General features: G+C 37.6%; 1 protein-coding gene across 1 annotated transcript in view; it reads right to left on the bottom strand.

Moving 5' to 3' along the window:
- The window catches only part of TOPAZ1 (testis and ovary specific TOPAZ 1), a 1272938-nt gene that overhangs the window by 1162170 nt on the left and 89961 nt on the right, over positions 1–20807 (bottom strand). The window contains exon 5 of the mRNA XM_044060400.1: positions 12474–12574. Within this exon, the coding sequence (XP_043916335.1) occupies positions 12474–12574 (101 nt within the window). The remainder of the gene's footprint in view (positions 1–12473; positions 12575–20807) is intronic.

The raw sequence follows: 20807 nt of genomic DNA, 5'->3' as shown, positions 1-20807 counted from the left end.
AACTGAAACGTCGGTTCGACTCTCGGCCCCGGAACCAAGGACAGATCGTCGGCTCCGAGACTCCGGTACCGGGTCCAACGGAGTCGAGGTGAGAGGAACAGACCGAGAGAAGGACGGTTCTGGACCCGAGGGCTCCACAATCAGAAGATCAACCTCTTCCGGCTCCAAAGACTCGATAGGTCTCGGAGGAGGAATGGATGGAGACAATGGGAGGCCTTCAAGTTTCGACACCAACTGGGTGGAAACTGAAATAAGTTTGGATAGGGCCGAATGCTCCAATAACTTCTGCACCACACGATCCACATCGACATCGGAGAGCTTAGAAGAACGGGTCGAAGGAACCGAAGACGGAGCCGACCTCAATAAAGTCGAGGGAGGGAGCTCCATCACCGGTTCCAAGACTCAAGGCTCAGAAACCGACACCAGTTGAACACTCGGCCCCGAAGTCTGTGGAACCGGTGATCTAACTTTACTCGAAGAGCTCGGAGCCGATGACTTGGGCTCCGACGTCTTCGATTCCTTCGAGGATTTGAATGCCTGGTCTGAAGCATCCAGAGCCTCCTGAAAGGAAGGTTTTAACAACCCTCTGTCCATGAGTTTCCTGCACCTATCTGTCATGACCCTCCCACTAAAAGAGTGACAAATTGAACAGTCCTCTTGTAAGTGGAGAGGGCCAAGGCAGTAGACACAGGAACTATGGTAGTCAGTAACTGACATTTTTTGGCCACACTGACAATGCTTAAAGCCTGATTTAATTTTGTCAGACATTTTTCAGTAGAGAGAAAAGTCAAATCCGATGGGTATGTCAGTCCGGTTGTCAAATTTAGAAGGGGGTAGTAGGCCCCGAAAACTCTAACCAGATAAATTAAATTTAACGGTACCGAGAATTCTACCTACACACACACATACACTAAGTACACCTAAAGGTACTTTCAGAACAACTTTTTCTAAAATATAACAAAAAAATAAAGTTATATCTTATCTGAAGATGCTCGAGCTAGCTCCCAGCGATGCGAACGCAGCAGCGGCAAACTAGATCTGAGGTAAAGGCAGAGGGGGATTGTGGGTATTAGATTGTCTCGAGCTTCTTCTCGATGCAGAGCTTGCAAGCGGCCGACACGGAGCCGAGGATCGGCTCCGAACCCATGTGTAAGAACAAACGGCGAGATTGAACACTATCACATCATCAGATACCTGTGTAGCAGCAGTGAGGGCCTCTTCTACCTTCAGGAATAATAAAATATTATAGACTGTACAAGAATTAAGTCATTTTAAACAAGTCTTGTTTATTGCCCTGAACTGATTTTCTACCACTGCCATACAATCAAGTAATTCACAGCAACTCCACACTTCTTGTCAGGATGATGATGTACACAGAAGAAATCAAGGGTGATGGCAATGTAATGCCCCAACAAACAATTTAGAAAGTACTGGTATTATCTTTACTGTGACACAAACTTCATAAATCAAGTGACTTGCACTCAACCCTGGGCCGCTTCTTCCAATAAATCCACATGCTGCAGACTACAAACCCCTCAACTGCAGATTGCAATTATATTACCAGTACTACAGCAACCACATTAAATATCTTGACTAAATAACACCATTACAAACAAAAAAAGGCCTAAAATTGCATGCATTAACATCAGTGGCATTAATAAACAGGCCACAACGAAGTATGGATTTATAATGAAGACTCCTTAATACTTGGACTCACAAAAGCCTGGCTTAAAGACAGCACCCGCCCTTCTTCATGCATACAATCCAACTATAATATTCGCTGTGGTAATGGTCTTGGTATCAGATCTGGTTAGGGTGTCATGCTTCTTGTATAATAATTTTTTTTTCTTTACACATTCTTAATTTCTCCAGTTCTCAAAACAGTAACAAGAGAGCTAACTATATAGCATCTAACCTCACCATTAGAAATAATACAAAGCAGTTTCTGTAAAATACATTCCCCCACTATACCTCTCAACTTCTTAGCACAAATCTGGACACTAACTTTGTAAGGGGACAGAGGCTCGCAAATGGGGGATTATTTTAAACATTGCTCTTATAAACGTAGAAAGTTGCTAAAACAACAAGAATTGTGTTATCATGCATTTTCTGAAAGACAAAGTCAAACTCAAAGTAGGTCATTATTTACTGACTTCAATCCTCAATGATTTACCAGAAAAACAGATGAGAACAGTTGAGAGATATGTCCTCACCTCCTCTGTAAAACTCATAAAAGATGCCCTGCATAACATCTTCCCAGAGGGCTTCCCCTAATACTACTATACAGATGTAGAATCTATCCAACTCAAAAAAACTCCATTACTGAATAACCTTGAACAACTTGCAAACAATTGTACCAGTCCAAACCAGCTGTCAGGACACCATACTACTATTGATCTCATTATTACAAATACTGGATACCGCTGCTCCAGTATTTTTCCTAACAAAGCAATCACTATCTTGTTTTCTCTCCTCTTTTTTTTTTTTTTTTGTAAGGACAAAGATCCCCCAGAAACTGTAATAGGTCAACCATTCCCAAGCCACAAAGCACTGACTGGTCTTCCTTTACATCTCTAACAACCCAACCAATACACTGGATTTCTTTTCTAATCCCCTCACTACTATACAAGACTCACTCTTCTCCTGTTCATGGAGGAAACAGAGGGGTCAAAAATGCCACTGACTCACTAGTGATATTAAAACCCTCAAGAATCAGAGGAATAAAGGCATGGTCAACCTGGAAATAAAGCCCACATAATTCTAACTGCAAAAACAAAAACAGTGCCAACGGACCAAGGACCACTAAATAGATTAACGTTCTTTATTTGAAGATTAGCGTTTTCGCCTCCGCTATGCAGAAGTTTCCTCAGAAAGACAACAAGAAGAAAAAAACAAGGCGCCAAAGTTTAAAACAATATTAGCATGATGTCACTTCCTTAGACACATTCATACATGTATCTAAGGAAGTGACATCATGCTAATATTGTTTTAAACTTTGGCGCCTTGTTTTTTTCTTCTTGTCATCTTTCTGAGGAAGCTTCTGCATAGCGGAGGCGAAAACGCTAATCTTCAAATAAAGAACGTTAATCTATTTAGTGGTCCTTGGTCCGTTGGCACTGTTTTTGTTTTTTCAGTGGTTTTCTATATAATTCTAACTGCCACGAAACCTATTAAACACCAAGAAAGCAAACTAGAATAGCAACTTATTCAGCCAAATCTATGCACTTAAGAAATAAGCAAACTGGTACAGGGCATGGCCAACATTATGTCTTGGCAGCAGCATAGTTTCTTAGCTCTGCAATCTTTGCAATATTTCTGACAGGAAATACAGCTCTAGGTGGTAGATGACTTACTAATTTTAAAACTAAATCTTTACTGAACATTTTGGAAGACCACTTTGGATTTTTTATTTCTCAAATATTTCAATTCCTGTCAAATTCAAGTACAAAGTATACGAACATCTCAGCTGTTAAAAATGAGTTATTCTAAAATTACTTCACAGGTCTCCCCAGGCAAAAAAAAAAACTGCAATCATTATTAACCAATATACAAAATCTTTCGATAAAATTTGACAAAATGAACCATAAACTTGATGTTTTCAAAGAGAAATGTTCAAAATAAATGAAACCGCTTCAGGAAATTATTATGCAGCACAAATCCCAAGTTACCAGTATAGAAGAGACACTAAATGATATGGAAGGCAGACTTGCGAAAGAATACCACATGGAATTTTTATTAAAACAAAATACATCTTTGTTGAACAAAATAGATAATCTTGAAAATAAAGAAGAAACAATCTGCGTATCCATGGCCTGCTTTAGAACACAAAAGGTGACAACATGATTAAATTTTCTTACATCCTGGATTTCTACTATCAGAATCGCTTTCTTATGGGATTGAAAGAGCTCATAGAACTCTGGCAGCTCCTGCATCCACTAGCAAATCAAACACTAAACCGAGATCCATAACAGTAAGATTTTCTTCCAGTCAGAATAAAGAACTAGTTTTAAAAAACTGCTTGGACAAATTCTCCAGTCAAGATTTGATAATATCAGCTCTTCAACAGTAGTCTCCAAGAGGAAAGAATTTCTTCCTTTAATAAAATAATTAAAGGAGAAACAAGTCAAGGTACATCTTTTGTCCCCAGCCAAAGTTTTCTTAACAGAAGGTATAAAAATGTTTGACTCCTTGGACTCTGCTGCACAATTCCTGTTAACCTACAATAGTTTTGATCAGGTGGAAGGTATGGATTGGACTAGTAGTTGCTTACAAAGACAAGATGAAAAAAGAGTGTACTATCCAATTGTTTTTTTTTTCCACATGACAACACTAAACAATCCAATGTACTAATATTACTGAAGTTTAAAACAAAATGAACACAAGTTAAGATCAGCATGAAAAAGGTAAAATTATTTATGCTGTTATTTCTCTAGTTCATTTCATTCCACACGTGTACAGTATTTGGGTTAAACTAAATTTAAAAAATCTTTTGACTAGTTCTAATAAATTAATAGAGATTCATTTGTTTCTTTTAATTAGCAGTGTTCAGATTTTAAATGTTGTTGCATTGCTTTATAAACAGTTTTGGAAGAATCAAATGTATTAAAGACAAAAACAGTCTAAGGATAAAGTACCTCGATGAAAAAACAAGATCCACAGTTAAAAAAACTCTCAAGGCAACACAACAGTACAAGAAGGAAACTTTAATCAATAAGCAAAATAAAAACAAAACAGTATGCTAAGCAAGTTCTTTCATGTTCACATCGCACGCTTCATCAGACATATCAAGAACTGCTGTGGCTTTCATTTAAATATAAAAAAATTCTACTGATTTTGTAACATCCAATCATCCTAACACATTAACTAATAAAAAATTCTAATCAGTATAGCTTGAACGTATCTTATATAAAGACATCTGCTTAACTAAGGATGTATACACATGCATCACCTCATCCATATAAAAAGCACATAGAACATCCTATATAAAACTTTAACAAGCCCCATTTCTATATTAAAGACTTTATAAACATTTTATTAGGTAATCTATTTAAAAAAAAAAAATATATATATATATATATATATATATATATGTATAATTTTTTTTTAATTTTTATTAAAAACAATGTAAGAAAATTTGCATGTAAAAAATATGTACACATTCAGAAAATCTATATATACATGTACATGCATACTCTTATCACCTTCCATGTGAATCCTACTGACAAAGAATAAACACAAATGGCATCTGTTCCTGAGACCACTAGATAGCAGTGTACACACATTAAACCAATTCCTCATCACTAACAAAAAATGTGCATTATTCATTATGTATGGGACCCTGCCTATGTAAAATACATATTAACAAAATTATGTAACCAAATCTTATTACATAAAATTCCTATCTTCTATGTGGCACTCTTAAATAGTCTAATAGAGACCTATTCAGTGTGTTAAAGGTCTATCAATGAGAAAAGGCTTTAAGGAAATTCTATCATTGAGACCACATGCTTTTATCTATCTAGTTTCTAGCTTCTCAGTGTAGTTCTTAAGATTTCCAAGCTTAACACTCTATTTATGACATGTCTTGCTAATCCATCACTGTCATCTTCTCTATTTACCGCATACAAGTGCTCTCTCATTCGTTCTCTCAATGTTCTAGTCATTCCCTATATAGAATACTGTGCATTTCATACAATTACTAAGTATACTAAGTCTCCAGACTTGCAGTCTGCATACTGGATCAAGTAAATACTCTTTCCCTGTGGTCGAATGTACAAATGTATTGGTATTGGCCATAAAGGTGCAATGATTACAATTCCTACATGCAAACATGCCTTTCCTCTTAGACTGTACTCCAATACTACTATTCTTGTCATAGCAGAGCAATCTTTTTAGTGACTTGGTATTTTTATATGAGTATTTAGTTTTAGCTCCTACAATCCTAGTGATTTTCTTATCTACTATTAAAATGGTCCAGTTCTTACTAATGATGTCTTATATATTATTCGAGAAAGGTATGACCACTCTTCCCCCATGAAGTTCATCATCACATTTCTATTCCCTGTTATTTCCATATTGCCTTTCCACTTAAAAAAAATGGTTTCTCTTTCCTCCCTCTATCTATGACTTTATCGTCATACAAACTCTCTTGCATTCTTCTGCCTTGTAACCTCTATCTAAAAATGTTGTCTCTAACTTACTAACCATCTTTTGAAAAGCAGCGTCTTGGCTGATTAATCTGGTGGCCCTTAGCCCCTGACTCTTAACCACATTTGTGTATATGTGCGGGGAGGGGGGGGTGTGTGCATACTATTTCGATGCAACAAGTTGTTTTTTCTAAAAGTTTTCCTATACATCTGTGTGTGCACTTCATTCCCGTGCTTTTGTATTAGAACATCAAGAAACTCTATTTTACCATATGAGCAATTTGCTACAAACTTTAAAATGTCTGCTGTTCCATTTATATATGCTATGAAAGCTTCAAAGCTCTCCGTTGGTCCATCCCAAACAAGGAAAACATTATACACAAATCTTTTATAGTACGCAATATATCTGGCATATTCTGTGTTACTCATGATAAAATTCTCAGTATGCCATCACAATGTTGGCATACAAATTTGCACAAGGGGTGCCCATCTCAACCCCTTTGGTTTGTAAATAATATGAACTGTCGTAGGAGAACACATTACTGCTAAGAATCAAGTCGAGCAGCATCGTAACACCTCATTATTATATCACTGGAGCTACTTTTCCTAGTTAAAAACAGCCTAACAATCTAAACCCACTTCATTGGGGATTACTGTAAATAGTGTGGTTACATCTAATGTCAATAACAGTACTGTAGGCTTATATTTATCTGAAAAAACATACTTAGAAAAACTCTAAAAAAAAAAAAAAAATGGTGTGCATCTCTAATTACAGTGTCAGTTTCCTCCACTACTTTCCTTAACTGCTTTTCTACATAAATAGATAGCGGTTCTGTCAGCCAAACTCTACTGGAGACTATCGGTCTTAGTGGGGGGTTGTGCAGATCTTTGTGCATCTTGGGGAGGCCTCTAAACGTTAGGATACAAGGCAAGTCTATTAAAAAATACATAGAGGTCACTATCTGTTATATTGCTCATCAAAAGGTCATATGAGTCAGTATGCACGTTTCTAATAACTTTATTCAAGTGTTCATTATTAAGAGGTCTATAGGTATCTATTTCTTACAACATACTTGCCATTCTACTATCATAAAATTCCTTATTCAAAATCACCATTAACAGATTATATTAATTGTAAACACACTGACAACGGTGAGCCTTGACATCAATTGTGCCTTTGAGTCAGGCAATTGGAATTATTTACTACAGGTATTAGAATACAGATTCTCAGAACATTTCATCCAATTAATGCAATCTTTGCATAAAAATCTATTGCTTTTATTAAATTAGGATCGTATATGTCTAGTTACATTACAATAACAAAAGATACTAAGTACGGATGTCCCTTGTCACCATTGTTTGCTTTAATAATAGAACCTTTTGCAAACTACATCAGAATGAATACTGATATTGAAGGTACAAAGTTTAGTACAAGTTTGGATTTGAAAGTTCAACTATTTGCAGATGACATCTTATTAACTTTAAATGATACCAATAATTCTTTACACACTATTTTAATACAATGGCTATATTTCAAAAAAATTCTGGTCTTAAATTTAAAGAAAATAAAACCAAGATACTACCTGTAAATTGTACTAAATAAAATATGAATTAAAAGTTTTTCAAATATATTGTTTCAGGTAATAAAATCAGTTACTTAGGAGTTTTGGTAACACCCAATACATAGGAAACATTATTAACTATACTAATATTCTAACTAAAATTAAACTCTTATGAACAGATGGAATAGTTTTTCTTTACTACGGAAAGTAGACTAACTAAAGCAAGTACTTTTTTAAATCTTATTCAAGTTTTTTCTCTTCCCCCTTCTAAACAATTTAAACACAAATTTAATAAATAAATGTTAAAGTTCCTATGGTATCCTAACATACCTAGAATAGCATTAAACCATCATTATTGGATCGAGAAACAGGAAGAATTAATCAGCCTGATACTGAGATGTATGCTTTATCACCTGTCATTAAAACCATAACATTATTATGGCTATATTCTGATACTTGGAAACAAATTCATGAACAAATATGGTTAAAATCAATACAATCATGGGAAGTGACTTGCAAAAAAACCCTGCCAAATTATTTTTATTGGATAATAAAGGACAATATTTTAGGAAAAAGAATAAACAGGTATATTCTAAATACACAACTAATACCTTATCCATATTTAATAACTATATGAATAAAAATCCAAATATTAAGGCATGGACATTTGCCATTTCCTATTGCTTGTACACATAATACTGACACATTTGATGTTAACAAAATGAATGTCTTCAAAGAAAGAAAATCTATTGGCATCAATTAACAGTTTCTGGCAGAATGCTGTCAAGGAGTCAAATCATGAATAAATATAACATTGAAGCTGATATGTAGTTAACATTACAAGCTTTAAGACAATATATTACAAGTGAACTGGAGCTGATATTCAGTTAGACAAGAAGTCTCTAAATGTACTGAATTCATGATATCTATAGTTAATCAGTACAAGGAAAAGGTTACTTGTCTAAAATCTATAAATAAAAATATGAAAATTTACCATAAAACAATTTTGGGACTACTATAGAACAGTTAACCATATTCCCAATGAAAATGATAAAAACTAATTCTTCAAAATTAACTTCTCTTTTCTTACACTGGAAATTTAGTCATATAAGTTATATTTTACCCCATAAAATGGAATTAATGTTTGGTCATGACAATGGATGTTAGAGATGTAAATTAAAATTAAAAGCAGACTGGCAACATATGTTTTATGATTGCATATTACTCTATGCATACTGGGATAAAATAAATTTCTTCTAAACTGCTTTTTTCAATGACAATTTTCAGTTTCACTAATTTTATTTAATTCTCCTATTCCTAAATGTGTTCCTAGAAAAAGTTTCTCACTTCTGTGGACCTTTTTGGCTATAGTTCGAAAGATCATTACCATCAACTGGAAAAAGTGAATCTTCTCCTACCTTCAATGAGTTCAAGAGCCTAACATATCAGTCTCCCAGATGGAAATTACTATCTTCCGGATAAGAAATGAAAGGATTACTTCATATTATAATTCATGGTTAAAAATAGTGGAAATACTGGAGAAAATAAACTGTTTTTCATCTCAGAATGTCTTGTAATATGTACTATCCTAATACTTTTAGTTGGCTAGACACCTTTGCAAATAGTTATGTTTTACTATTAGTTTATGAAAGTTAATTATTCAAAATGTTATTTATAATTTCAGTTTAAGAATTCAATAAAAATATTTGAAGCAACACAAAATAATAAGCAAATTATTGCAGTCAGTAATACAAAATGATTTTGGAAGGAAAAGGAATTAACAGGAGAAATTACAAAACTTTAACACTCTCCCATAACCTTAAAATATAACAAAATACCTCTCCTACCAGAAGAGTACAAAAGCATCATTGTGGCCAATATACAGAAAATAAGTAGTTGTTTTCAACCTAATCCATCTCAACATAACCATACAAACGTCTCGTAAACACTATAACCATTAGTTGAATGTGCAGCAAATGTCCATCTTAGAGCATTCTTAGTAAAAGACATCACATTCTTAAAAAAAACAATCTTTAAAACATCCTCCTCCAAAGTCACAGAGTTACATTACATTTGCCTAAAAACAGCAGCAGATAAAAACTGACAAACCCTTAACTTACATATATTGTCTCTCCCTTGCAACAGAAATATTGATTCCGGATTTAAAAAAAAAAAAAAAAAACACCATCATAACTCTCCTGCACAAAATACCATCTCCAAAAACTGACAAGGACTTCAGACATTTCTCTACTCTCTGCCAACTTGCAATACTATTTTAAAAATTCCAGCATAAACAAATAATGAAATATTAAGAGCTATGGCTTGCTATCATTCAAACCAAGGTTTTAGAAATGTCTTCAGTATCTATATCACTGCTGCCTTACTCAATAAAACTGACTCCACACTTTGTAGCACCATTGACAGTCTGGTTGCTGCTGGGATATTTGTAGATATGACCAGGGCACACAAAACTTTTAAACACAATATTCTTCTTACAAAACCAAAACTTAACTTTGGCCAAAACCTATCAAGTGGTTCCAAAGTTACCTGGAGAAGGGAACACTTCCAAGTCCACACTAACCTCTTATCACATGGCACCTAAACACCAGAGATCCACAAGGTTCAGTTCTGGGTCATCTCCTGTTTTCATTATTCATTAATGATTTTACAGCTGACCTCCCATCCCTTGATGTCACACAGTATGCAGACGACCTCTTTCTACTGGCAAAAGCCAGTAAATGTCTCCCTGATCTCCAGAGTAAACAGTCTTCGTCCAAGTTATGCAACTGGGCTGACTGTAATCACTAACAAAAATAATTGTGTACTACTTACAACCCCTCAAAAACTCTCTCATCTACTACTTATTAACTTCACTAAAAACTACATCATATTTCCCCTCATTTCTGAATACAAATACCCAAGAGTTAACCTTGATCCCCCTCAAAGTTTTCAAACCATACAGATAGAACAACAGTACAATCTCAACTTAAACTATTGCAAACTCTCCCATTTGTTCTTCCTTTCAGCCTGCATTTTCCTTGCTAAAAATAATCTTGCTAAACTGGAATATAGTCTTCCTTTAATTACCTTTTACTCAGCACAAAATTCCCAAAACTTCAGTTAAAAGAAAGTAAAATTTGCCCTCTTTGCTGGCAAATCTCACCACTGTAACCTCCTAACAATATCCAAAAATGGTTTCCAGTCACCAAAAGGTCAACTTACCACCTAGCTACTCTTATTCACAAGATACTAAAACAGTGGCTATTGCATACTATTGAAATGGAAATTACCCATCCGTGACCAGGTTTACTCTCCAAGTAGTAGCTAGGAGAAAGCGATCACATTAAACAGACCTCCATATAAAACAGCTACTGGAGAATGTGCCTTCTCCCAACTAGGTCCAACTTTATGGAAGTGACACCCACCTGAATTAATGGGCCTGAAATCTGAATTCACAAAGGCTATTTCCAAACACTTGCACAATAAAAACTATGTGTAAGTGTTTTAGGGACAGTGACTAACCTCACCATTTGCTTTCAAAACATACTACCTCCAGCAAGTTAGTCACCATGGAATGCTGAATTCTAATAAGTATGCTACCTCCAACATGGCAGTCTTTCCCGGCTTGTTATCCTAAATGTTGTCCTGCTAGTTTCCTGAAATGTTGAGATTCAAAACAGACTATGTATATACTGTAAATGGTGTAAACAAAGTTTGTTTTACTGATCGCTGTCCCTGTAACAAGCATGCATTCCTTTCAAGGCCTTAAACAAAAACACATTTGATTATGCACGTGCTGTTATGCATGTCATACTTCTTGATTATTCATATTTGCTTATGATTCTGTACGTACTGGGTCATGGTGGAAAAGGGTTTTAGACAAGCCCACCTATCTGGTTACCAGATAGTAAAGAACTAAACAAGCAGTGTACTCACTGGTAAAGGTAATGGTATTAACAGCTCTCTAACCTCCTTTACATGAAACAGATGACATTTACCATTACATTTTTTTTAGAAATAACTAACTAACCATACAAGTATTTACATATATGTCTTTTAAGGAACAGTCCCACTCACACATTTGTTGCCCAACATTAAGATGTACATAAAAATCCAATGAACATTATCACTCTTCATAGTGACGCATTTTAATAAATCAGTCAGACCATGTCAATACGGCACAGCTCTCCTTCCTTCTCAATTAACTCTCAGGAAAATCTTTCCATAAAACTTACTTGGCAAGTCCCATCAAAGCAAGGAAAAAGGAGCTGCTTGGGACTACATGTCCGATTACTGTGGATTTTTCAGACTTCATCTTAAAATATATCCCACTTATTGCAAACCCTGGTCTACAATATTAGGAACTCAAGGTGACTGCAATACATTGTTACGTACATGATGACCGATGTAGAATTACCTGCTAACAGAGATACCATGAACAAAACTCAGGCTAACCGATGACTCTATGGCAAGCCATCCAAGTAACTATGGTTTAAGGGGGAAAAATGGCAAAAATGTTACTCATATTTATGCACCGTAACATACAATCAATCATAGGCAGTCATCAAGCAGAACAGTCCTTGCACAATGACACCAGCCCCATTAAAGATGAAGTTCAATCTTGAAATCAATACTTACAAACTAGCAAAGCGTATATGCTAAAAACAATGATACATAACCCAATCTATACAATTCTAAAAACCAAACAGTCTGTTGGAAGCAATCACAAGTTAATTATACAGTCCTTTTCTGAAAATAAACTTACTAAAGAATTCTCTCCTCCAATGTTTGTCTGCATGAAATTATCCATCTTGGGGGTTTGCAAATCCATGTGGGGCCATGGCCATTTGCTAGCAGATCTAAAATCTATAATACAAAAAAATTAAAAATTACATTAATATGGAAATGTGCTCCAAGGTAAACATCTTCATAGCCTACTTAAAATAACCAATATCTCAGCTACTTAAAATAACTGATCTCAAAAGACTTTAAAATCACATTTAAGAAACAATCACATTTAAGAAACAATCCTAAGTGCTGAATCCTTTGACAATGCAAAGAGACAAAGTTGGATTCTAATGTATGTGAGCAGCAGCAAAGTGAAAAGTTACCATACTAACGCAATTCACTTACCAACCTTTCTAGTAAATCATCTTACACATTCCAACACTCTGTTTATAACGGTCACTTTCAAATTCTGTGGTGGTAGCCCTATCACTAATTCCCAGTACTGTTTTCAAGGTGCAAGCATGTCATTGTATAAGTACTGTAATGCCATGCTCTTCTCATAACAAGAAAATCGAAAGTTTTTACAGCCCTTACATGCTAACTCATCACCAGTCTTGTTGATGAACTTTACCACATTCTGAAAAAACCTCCATCTTAATCAACACTGATCACAGCTCAATATGGGATTTCAACAAAACTGCATATTATGGTCAATTTACCTCCTTGACCTATGCGTACATTTCTTTATAATACCACATTGTACTACATTTAGTACATATAGATAAACTTCTAAACACTGCTGAATTCAATATAAACTTTGTGCTGCAATTATGTACTGGTAATAAAGCTTAGCATCCTTACCTAAATTTTCTTCCCGTACACATCTAAATTACTATTTCAAGGGGAAAAACAAACTTCCTTACACAGCCAACAAAATCATATGAAGGTCTCCTCAATTTCACTTGCACCACTACTGCTAAGTCTTTTTTGTACTATTTCAGTTCATATGATACTGCGGTGGTGGTGCTGCGGTAGCGTTGTTGCCTCACAGTAAGACGTTGTCCTGTTCGATTCTCAGCTAGGGAGTCTTCTGTGTGGAGACATGCGTGAATGGGCGTACCTTCGTTGAAGGTTGTGCGTCAGAGCTGGCAACTCTGCACGTAAAAATCTACTGCCAATCATTAGCGGACCGGAATTCCACTGTGGCAACTCCTAACCGGGAAAAGACGAAAGACACAACAACAGCGTGAATGTTAACATTCCAATTACCATTTGCAGATTTGCCTATTTGTGTACCTTTAATAATGCATTTACTTAATTCCAATTCCAGTTCGCACTCTGGATCTCTGATGTTGCAGTCCTGCTCTTATGTTGTTTTTGTACCTCACATCCCCATGGGATTTATTTACTCTCATACACCATCACTTAATGGACAAGTCTAGGAGTCTGCCATATGTATTCCAAACATTTCCAGAGTTTTATTCTAATACAGCAGGCACTCATGCAATCACACTAATTTGCTGTTAGCAGTGTGACAGTAGATGATTCACAAGTAAAAAAAATTCATGAAAATGTTCCTTGAAAAAAAATTATTTAAAAAGGGAGTGTTGTCAATTCAAATCCAGATGTTTACCAAACAAAGGGGTAGCTGAACCAGAATTAATTTTCCAAGATGTAGTTAAGTAATGATGGAGAAAATAATACATCTATTGTACTGCTTAATATCTCGTTCTGCATTAAAAAAAATGACCAAATGGACTAGAAAAAGCCATGTTTTCTGGTGGGTCTACAACTGGGATCACTTTTTCTTTTATTTTCTTTTTACTCTGAAGCCCCACAGTCTGGGTCACGCACATCCTTAAAGCAGCAGCACATGCCGTGACAATCACAAATCACTGACAGAGCATGCCTAGCTCCTGAGCCTACCAATGCATATCCAGTCACTAAGCAAGCACACTTTCCAAACAAATCAATAAAAACAAACTTGCCTTCTGTGCATCTATACCTGCCCAACCCAGAAGGCACAAACAGCTAAAAATAGACAGAGGGTGATATTCAAGTACAGGGGTCTTAGCAAGAACAGTATTTTGTCCCGCAAAGGAGGCTCATGATAGAGCCAAGTGACACAATAATGTTTAACACTGTGGATCCTTTATGGCAGGTCTACCACAGAGATCAACTCCAAGCACTATTTCCACAAGGTGGAGCACGCCAAACAGCAGCCAGAAAACAAGAGTCCTGAAGTGCAAACATATCAAGGGTGGGTCAATTCCTAAAATGGAAACTTTTGGTGAATATGTGAATTGAGGACCATGTGGCCACAGAACATAGACGCTAGAAGCAGCCACACATGCAGTAAAGTGACCTTTAACGGTAACATTTTCAAATGCACAATGACACAAAAATAGCAGAAGTTTGCAATCCATATGGAAAGGCTTTGCAACTTCAAGCCCTCCCTTCTTTGAAGCAAAGGAGATGAACAGCTCTTCAGTTTCCCAAAATAAAATCCTCACTTCAGGTAAAACTGGAGTTGGTAGTGTACATCCAAGGGTGTAAAGGGCCATCACTGTCCTGGTTTCAACTATGGTAAAAAAAAAAAAAAAAAAATCTGTGGAGATGGATTGTTTCAAAGACAATTAAGAAATTGATTGGCAGGAAACAAGAGCTGGTCAAAAAGGATCTATGACCCTTGTGAAAGATCAGAGACGGGTTCCCTATACATGAAAAGTAGATCTCCAAGATTCTGTGACGAGTGGTGATACATGCCCAGTCTAGACAGCATTCCCCAACATGTTAACTTGATCACCAATGAGACTGTTTTACCTGGGGGAGTGTAAGCTCCTAAATTATGAAGTTCAAATCTTAGAGAAAGGGCTGCTTCCTGTGCAGAACTGCTTTAAGGTACTGCTTGAACAGCTGGATCACAATTCTGCCCTCTACAAGATTATGATGGGTTAGGCAAGAATAGCTGGCATGAATCTTTACCACAGTTTAAGTTTGGGCCAAGTTTTAGAGGTGACAGAGATGTAACAGACTAACCTTTAATTAATATCACCTGGGGTATGTATTGTTCCACCTAAAATGGTGACATTTTTACACTGTTTTGCCAAATGAAAAAATTGCTGACCGTGTCTTCACTTGTGACATACCTGTTGCAATGCACAGGAGTCAGCTGGCACTCCAGTCTACTGAAACCTCTTGATTAGAACCAGCAGAAAACCAGCACAGTTTTTACTGCCAGGGACTTGAAAGTCTAAAGCCACATCATCTCTGCCATAAGAGAGGTATCAATTAGATGAGATCGTTCATCAATGAATTTTGCAATAAAGGTTTTCGTTGCCATGGATGGAGAAAATATATACCACAAACTATCTGCCACCCTGTTTCAGAGCACAGAAAGGAAGAGAACTGCATTTTCCTATGCAATGAACAGGGAATTATGGAATGACCCACTTTTGCAACATCCAAACAGGCATGTTTTCTAAATATGCAACTCCAGGGGAGGTTCAGTCAGTTCATCAGCACTCTTACTTCACCTGGGATGGGAAGTAAACGAATAATGCCGCTCGTCTATGGTCCACTGCATGATGCACTATTCTCACTAAACAAGTGATACAAACACACTGCCCCTTGCTTACTCAGGTAATATATGATGCACTGCTTGCTTACAAAACTAGGAAAGAACATGGAAACAGTTTCCCCTCCGAAGCTGCAAGGAATGTAAACCGCTCCAGATTACTGAAATAAACCCCCTTTTCCATTGGGAACAACAACTTTGTAAATATGGAGAGGAGTCTCGCTGCTGAAGAGAATCTCTGATTGGTTTAGTTGCAGGACTGAGAAAACATTCCAAAACCAAGTGACAAGTGTCTAACATGAGGAGGTCTAAGAGTAAATGTTAGCTATGCTACCGTTGAGACCATGCAGTCCAGTTCAACACCCTCATCTACACACATGTAAATGAAACAATGAAGACAATGAAAACAATGAAGGATCCATTAATCCCAAAAGGCACAGGAGGATCCAAGCTTGAAACCTCTACCATGTTTGCAATTTACCCAAACAGCCAGGTCTGTGGCTTCCCAGGCCTTTTCCATAGGCATGAGTTACTGGCAAGGGTGGTCAAACTCCATATAAATGAAAATCTCCTCTGCAATGGGATTACAGAGTTGGACAGTTTACTGTCAACTCTGGACTATAACCACAGAAACACCCACACCAAGCATGTTATCAAGAAGTTGTTCAATACGTCTACCAAAAGCAAACCACTCAGGATGGAAAAGATATGGCCATCTTTTGTCTACAACGTTTCAGCCATCACAGTGACCCTACCCCTTCAATAGATTTCTAAATGCAAAGTCCAAATGTCAGCACATTCTACTGATACTTCTCCACAGTGATCAAAGGAAACCTCCTACAACAGCTGAAAATATTTATGGGTTACAAGGCATCCAAATCATTAAGTAGGGAGGTCCATTTAGTCCAAGATGGATAGAGGTACCCCATTCCTTTTCGGAATTAGAAAGAAGTGCGAGTAAAACTTCCAAACCTTGTTCAGGAGACACTGAAGGAGCAGAGTCTAGGCCTGCCAGGAATTCTGAAAAATGATCTCTTAGTGCACCACTTCCTAAGCAGAATCCAAACACTACTATTAACTTTGATCACCATGTCTCCACAGTGGTAAAAAAGCATTTTATATTGCTCATCACAATTAAGGGTAATGCCACCAGAAAAAAAAACAAAAAAAAAACAAAGAGGTTATAACCCCCCCTGTACTCTTCCCTCATCAGGCCAATAAGAGTACAACACTCCCTTTGGTATGTTCCTCTGCAAAAGTACAGTTTTGTACCTACCATAAATGTAGATGTTCGAGTGTATACCCTGCTGCAGTCATTACACTTGGGTTATCCTGCAGTCAGGCGGTCCCGCAGTCGGCCCGAATTCTAAAGTCTTGGTCCGGCGTTGGTTGCTGTCGCTTCTTCCCTGATGTCAGTGCACCAGGGGTATATAAGAGGCATCCAATGCCATTTTCTTCAGTTTTTCTTGTCCCAGATATCAGGTGACCCCAATAAGTAGGCAATATATATATATATATATATATATATATATATATATATATATATATAAATACATATAGCTATATAAAAATAAAACAATACCCTTAGGCACAAGCAAATACACCACAGAGGTAGCATAGGATAGAGTGGTATAGAAAAGTTCAGCTAGTTCAGAGGGGATAGAGGGAGGGTAACCTGGACTGCAGCAGGGTATACACTCGAACATCTACATTTATGGTAGGTACAAAACTGTACTATGTTCATCGTGTTACCCTGCTGCAGTCATCACACTTTGGTAGAATCCCAAAGCTAAGGATGGGAGGTGGAGTCAAACAGGGTTAGAGGAGGCTAGAAGGCCCTGCAAAACTGCAGTGGCGAAGCCAGCTCTAGTCTTAGAGTAAAGTGTTAAGTGATAGTGTTTGGTGAAGGTGTGTACTGAACTCCAAGTTGCAGCTTTCAGAATATCCTTGGTAGGCAACCCCCTGAGGAAGGCTGTAGATGTAGCTGCTGCCCTGGTGGAGTGGGGCCTAATGCTAGCAGGAACTGGTTTTCCATGGTGGGTGTAGCAAAAACGTATGCAATGTCCTATCCATTTGGAAATGGTCTGTTTTGAGATGGCCTTTCCTTGTGATGCTGTAGCACAGGATACAAAAAGCTGGTCAGATTTTCTGAAAACCTTAGTTTTATCCAAGTAGTAACGTAGCTGCCTGTGAATGTCCAAGGAATGCAGGAGTCTTTCTCCTTTGTTCTGCGGATTTGGAAAGAAGGTGGGTAAATGGATGGTTTGATTTAGAGCCACACTGGATACCACCTTAGGCATAAAAGAGGGGTTAGTTCGTAGAGAAACTCTTGTCTTGATGAAAAATGAGGAAAGGCTCTACCGCCATAAGAGCCTGAAGCTCTGAGACTCGTCTGGCTGAAGTAATTGCTAGCAGCAGGGCAGTCTTCCATGATACAAACTTTAAGTCAGCGGAGAAAGCTGGCTCAAAAGGAGGTAGCGTAAGTTTTTCTAGAACAAAACTGAGGTCCCAAGTTGGTGCTCTCCTGGGAGGCCTAATGTTTTTGGCCCCTCTGAGAAACTGCCTTAGAAGTGGATGTGAAAATAAGGGAGGATCCATGTTGTAGTGAGCTGAAAAAGCTGAGGCGTATATTTTAATAGATGAAAAAGAAAGTCCTTTGTGTAACATCTCAGTTAAATATTGTAGAATCTGAAGTATGTCCGGCAGAAGGGTATTTTGGCCTTTAGCTTGGTTCCAGGCGCAAAACCTTTTCCATTTGTCTGAGTAGGCTTTCCTGGTGCTGGGCCTCCTGGCCTCCAGATAACATGCATAACAGCTTGTGAAACAGGAGCTGGTTGGTTGCTTAGGAGATTTGCCATGCAGCCAAATTTAAGGTTTTGAGCTGGCTGTGTAGAATCTGACTGTCTTGCTGTGTGAGCAGATGAGAAATTTGTGGTAAAATCCATGGTGGGCCCTGGGCCATATTCTTTAATAGTGGGTACCAGTGCTGGCGTGGCCAGTCTGGGGCAATGAGTATTATTCGTGGTCTCTCCATCCTGACTTTCAGCAGCACCTTTGTGAGAAGGGGCAATGGAGGGAAGGCATATACTGACAGCATTTTCCAACTGAATGAGAGTGCGTCCACTTTCCAAGCTTGATGGTGAAATGTCCTTGTGCAAAATTTTGTTAGCTGATTGTTTTGGGGGCTAACAAACAGGTCTTTGTCTGGGTGTCCCCATTTTTGAGTTATCATTGCAAATACTTGTGGATCCAGTTTCCACTCGTGGGGATCCATGATGGTTCTGCTTAGGTCGTCTGCCAATGTGTTCTTTTTTCCTGGCAGGAACGGAGCTTGTAATTGTACTTGGTAAGCCAGTGCTGTGTTCCATAAGGTCATTGCTTGCCCGCATAGAGGGTAGGAGTGTGTACCCCCGTTGTTAGTTTATGTACCACATTACTATGGTGTTGTCTGTCCTTATTATAAGCTGTCCTGGATTTAAGAGGTCCATAAAGGCTGTCAGGGCATTCTGTACAGCTAGCATTTCTTTTTGAATGATGTGCAGATTTCTTTGATCTGCAGTCCATATGCCTTGAACGCACCGTCCTGCCATGTGTGCCCCTCAGGCATAGTCCGATGCATCTGTTGTCATAGTTTGCCTGGCTGGGGGGTAAGGTGAAAGGCTGACCCTTGTTGAGGTGACATGCCTGTGACCACCATAGAAACTCCTGTTGAAGGCAGGGAATGAGAGGTATCATTGTTTCCAAGCTGTGACTGTGTTGATTCCATACTCTTTTTAGGAACCATTGCAATTTCCTCATATGCAGTTTTGCAAATGGTATTAGTAGTATGCAAGATGCCATGAAGCCCAAGGCCTGCAGAATTTTTCTTGCTGGGAGTTGGGTCTTTGTTGCCACTGTTTTGAAGTATTGAGTTAGCTGTAGTTGTTTGTCTGACATCAGGTAAGCCATCTGGGCCGTTGTATTCAAGCTGGCACCCAGGAATGTCATATTTTGTGAGGGCACTAGTTTTGATTTCTTTTCATTTACTGTGTACCCTAGGCAACTTAGAAGGTGTTTTACAAAAGCCAGATGATGTAAGAGAGTGTCCTTGCTTTCTGCTTGGATGAGGCAGTCGTCCAGGTATGGATATATTTGAATTCCTCTTTGTCTGCAGTATGCAATTACTGGTGCCAGGCATTTTGCGAAGACCCTGGGCGCAGTAGATAAGCCAAAGGGCAGTGCAGAGAATTGGTAGTGGGTTGAACCTGCAATGAAGCGGAGGTAACTTCTGCAATTTTGTCTGATAGGGACATGCAGGTATGCCTCCTTGAGGTCCAATGTTACTAGCCAAGCTTTCTTGCCCAACATGGAAAGAAGCTGCTGTAGTGTTAGCATCTTGAATTTGGGTACTTGCAAGAAGGTGTTTATTTATTATTTATTTTATTTATTTTACATTTGTTAACCGGGCTGGTCTAGCTGGATACATATCCGTTTTCAGTAGAGGCCCGAGGAGAAAAGCTCCAATACACAATAGAAGTACATAATTAAATTGCAAGATTCAAAGTATTGTTACAACAAGAGAATATAGCTTACATATGCAGGAATGAAAATTTACATAGATGTTATATAAGAGAAAAGGCAGACAGGAAATTATACACAAAACATTGATTTATTTATGATTGATTAAATTGATGAATTTATGATTGATTTCTGTTTAGAATTGAAAGGTCCAGAATGGGTCTCCAAGCATTGTCCTTTCTGGGGACTAGAAAGAGCCTTGAGTAAAATCCTTGGCCTTGCTCCTGTGTAGGTATC

Source organism: Protopterus annectens, chromosome 2.part0, assembly GCF_019279795.1.
Source record: "Protopterus annectens isolate FY-2018-M chromosome 2.part0, PAN1.0, whole genome shotgun sequence".
Taxonomy (NCBI): domain Eukaryota; kingdom Metazoa; phylum Chordata; order Ceratodontiformes; family Protopteridae; genus Protopterus; species Protopterus annectens.
Note: the sequence above shows the minus strand (reverse complement) of the source record. Positions and strands in the feature narration are given on the sequence as shown.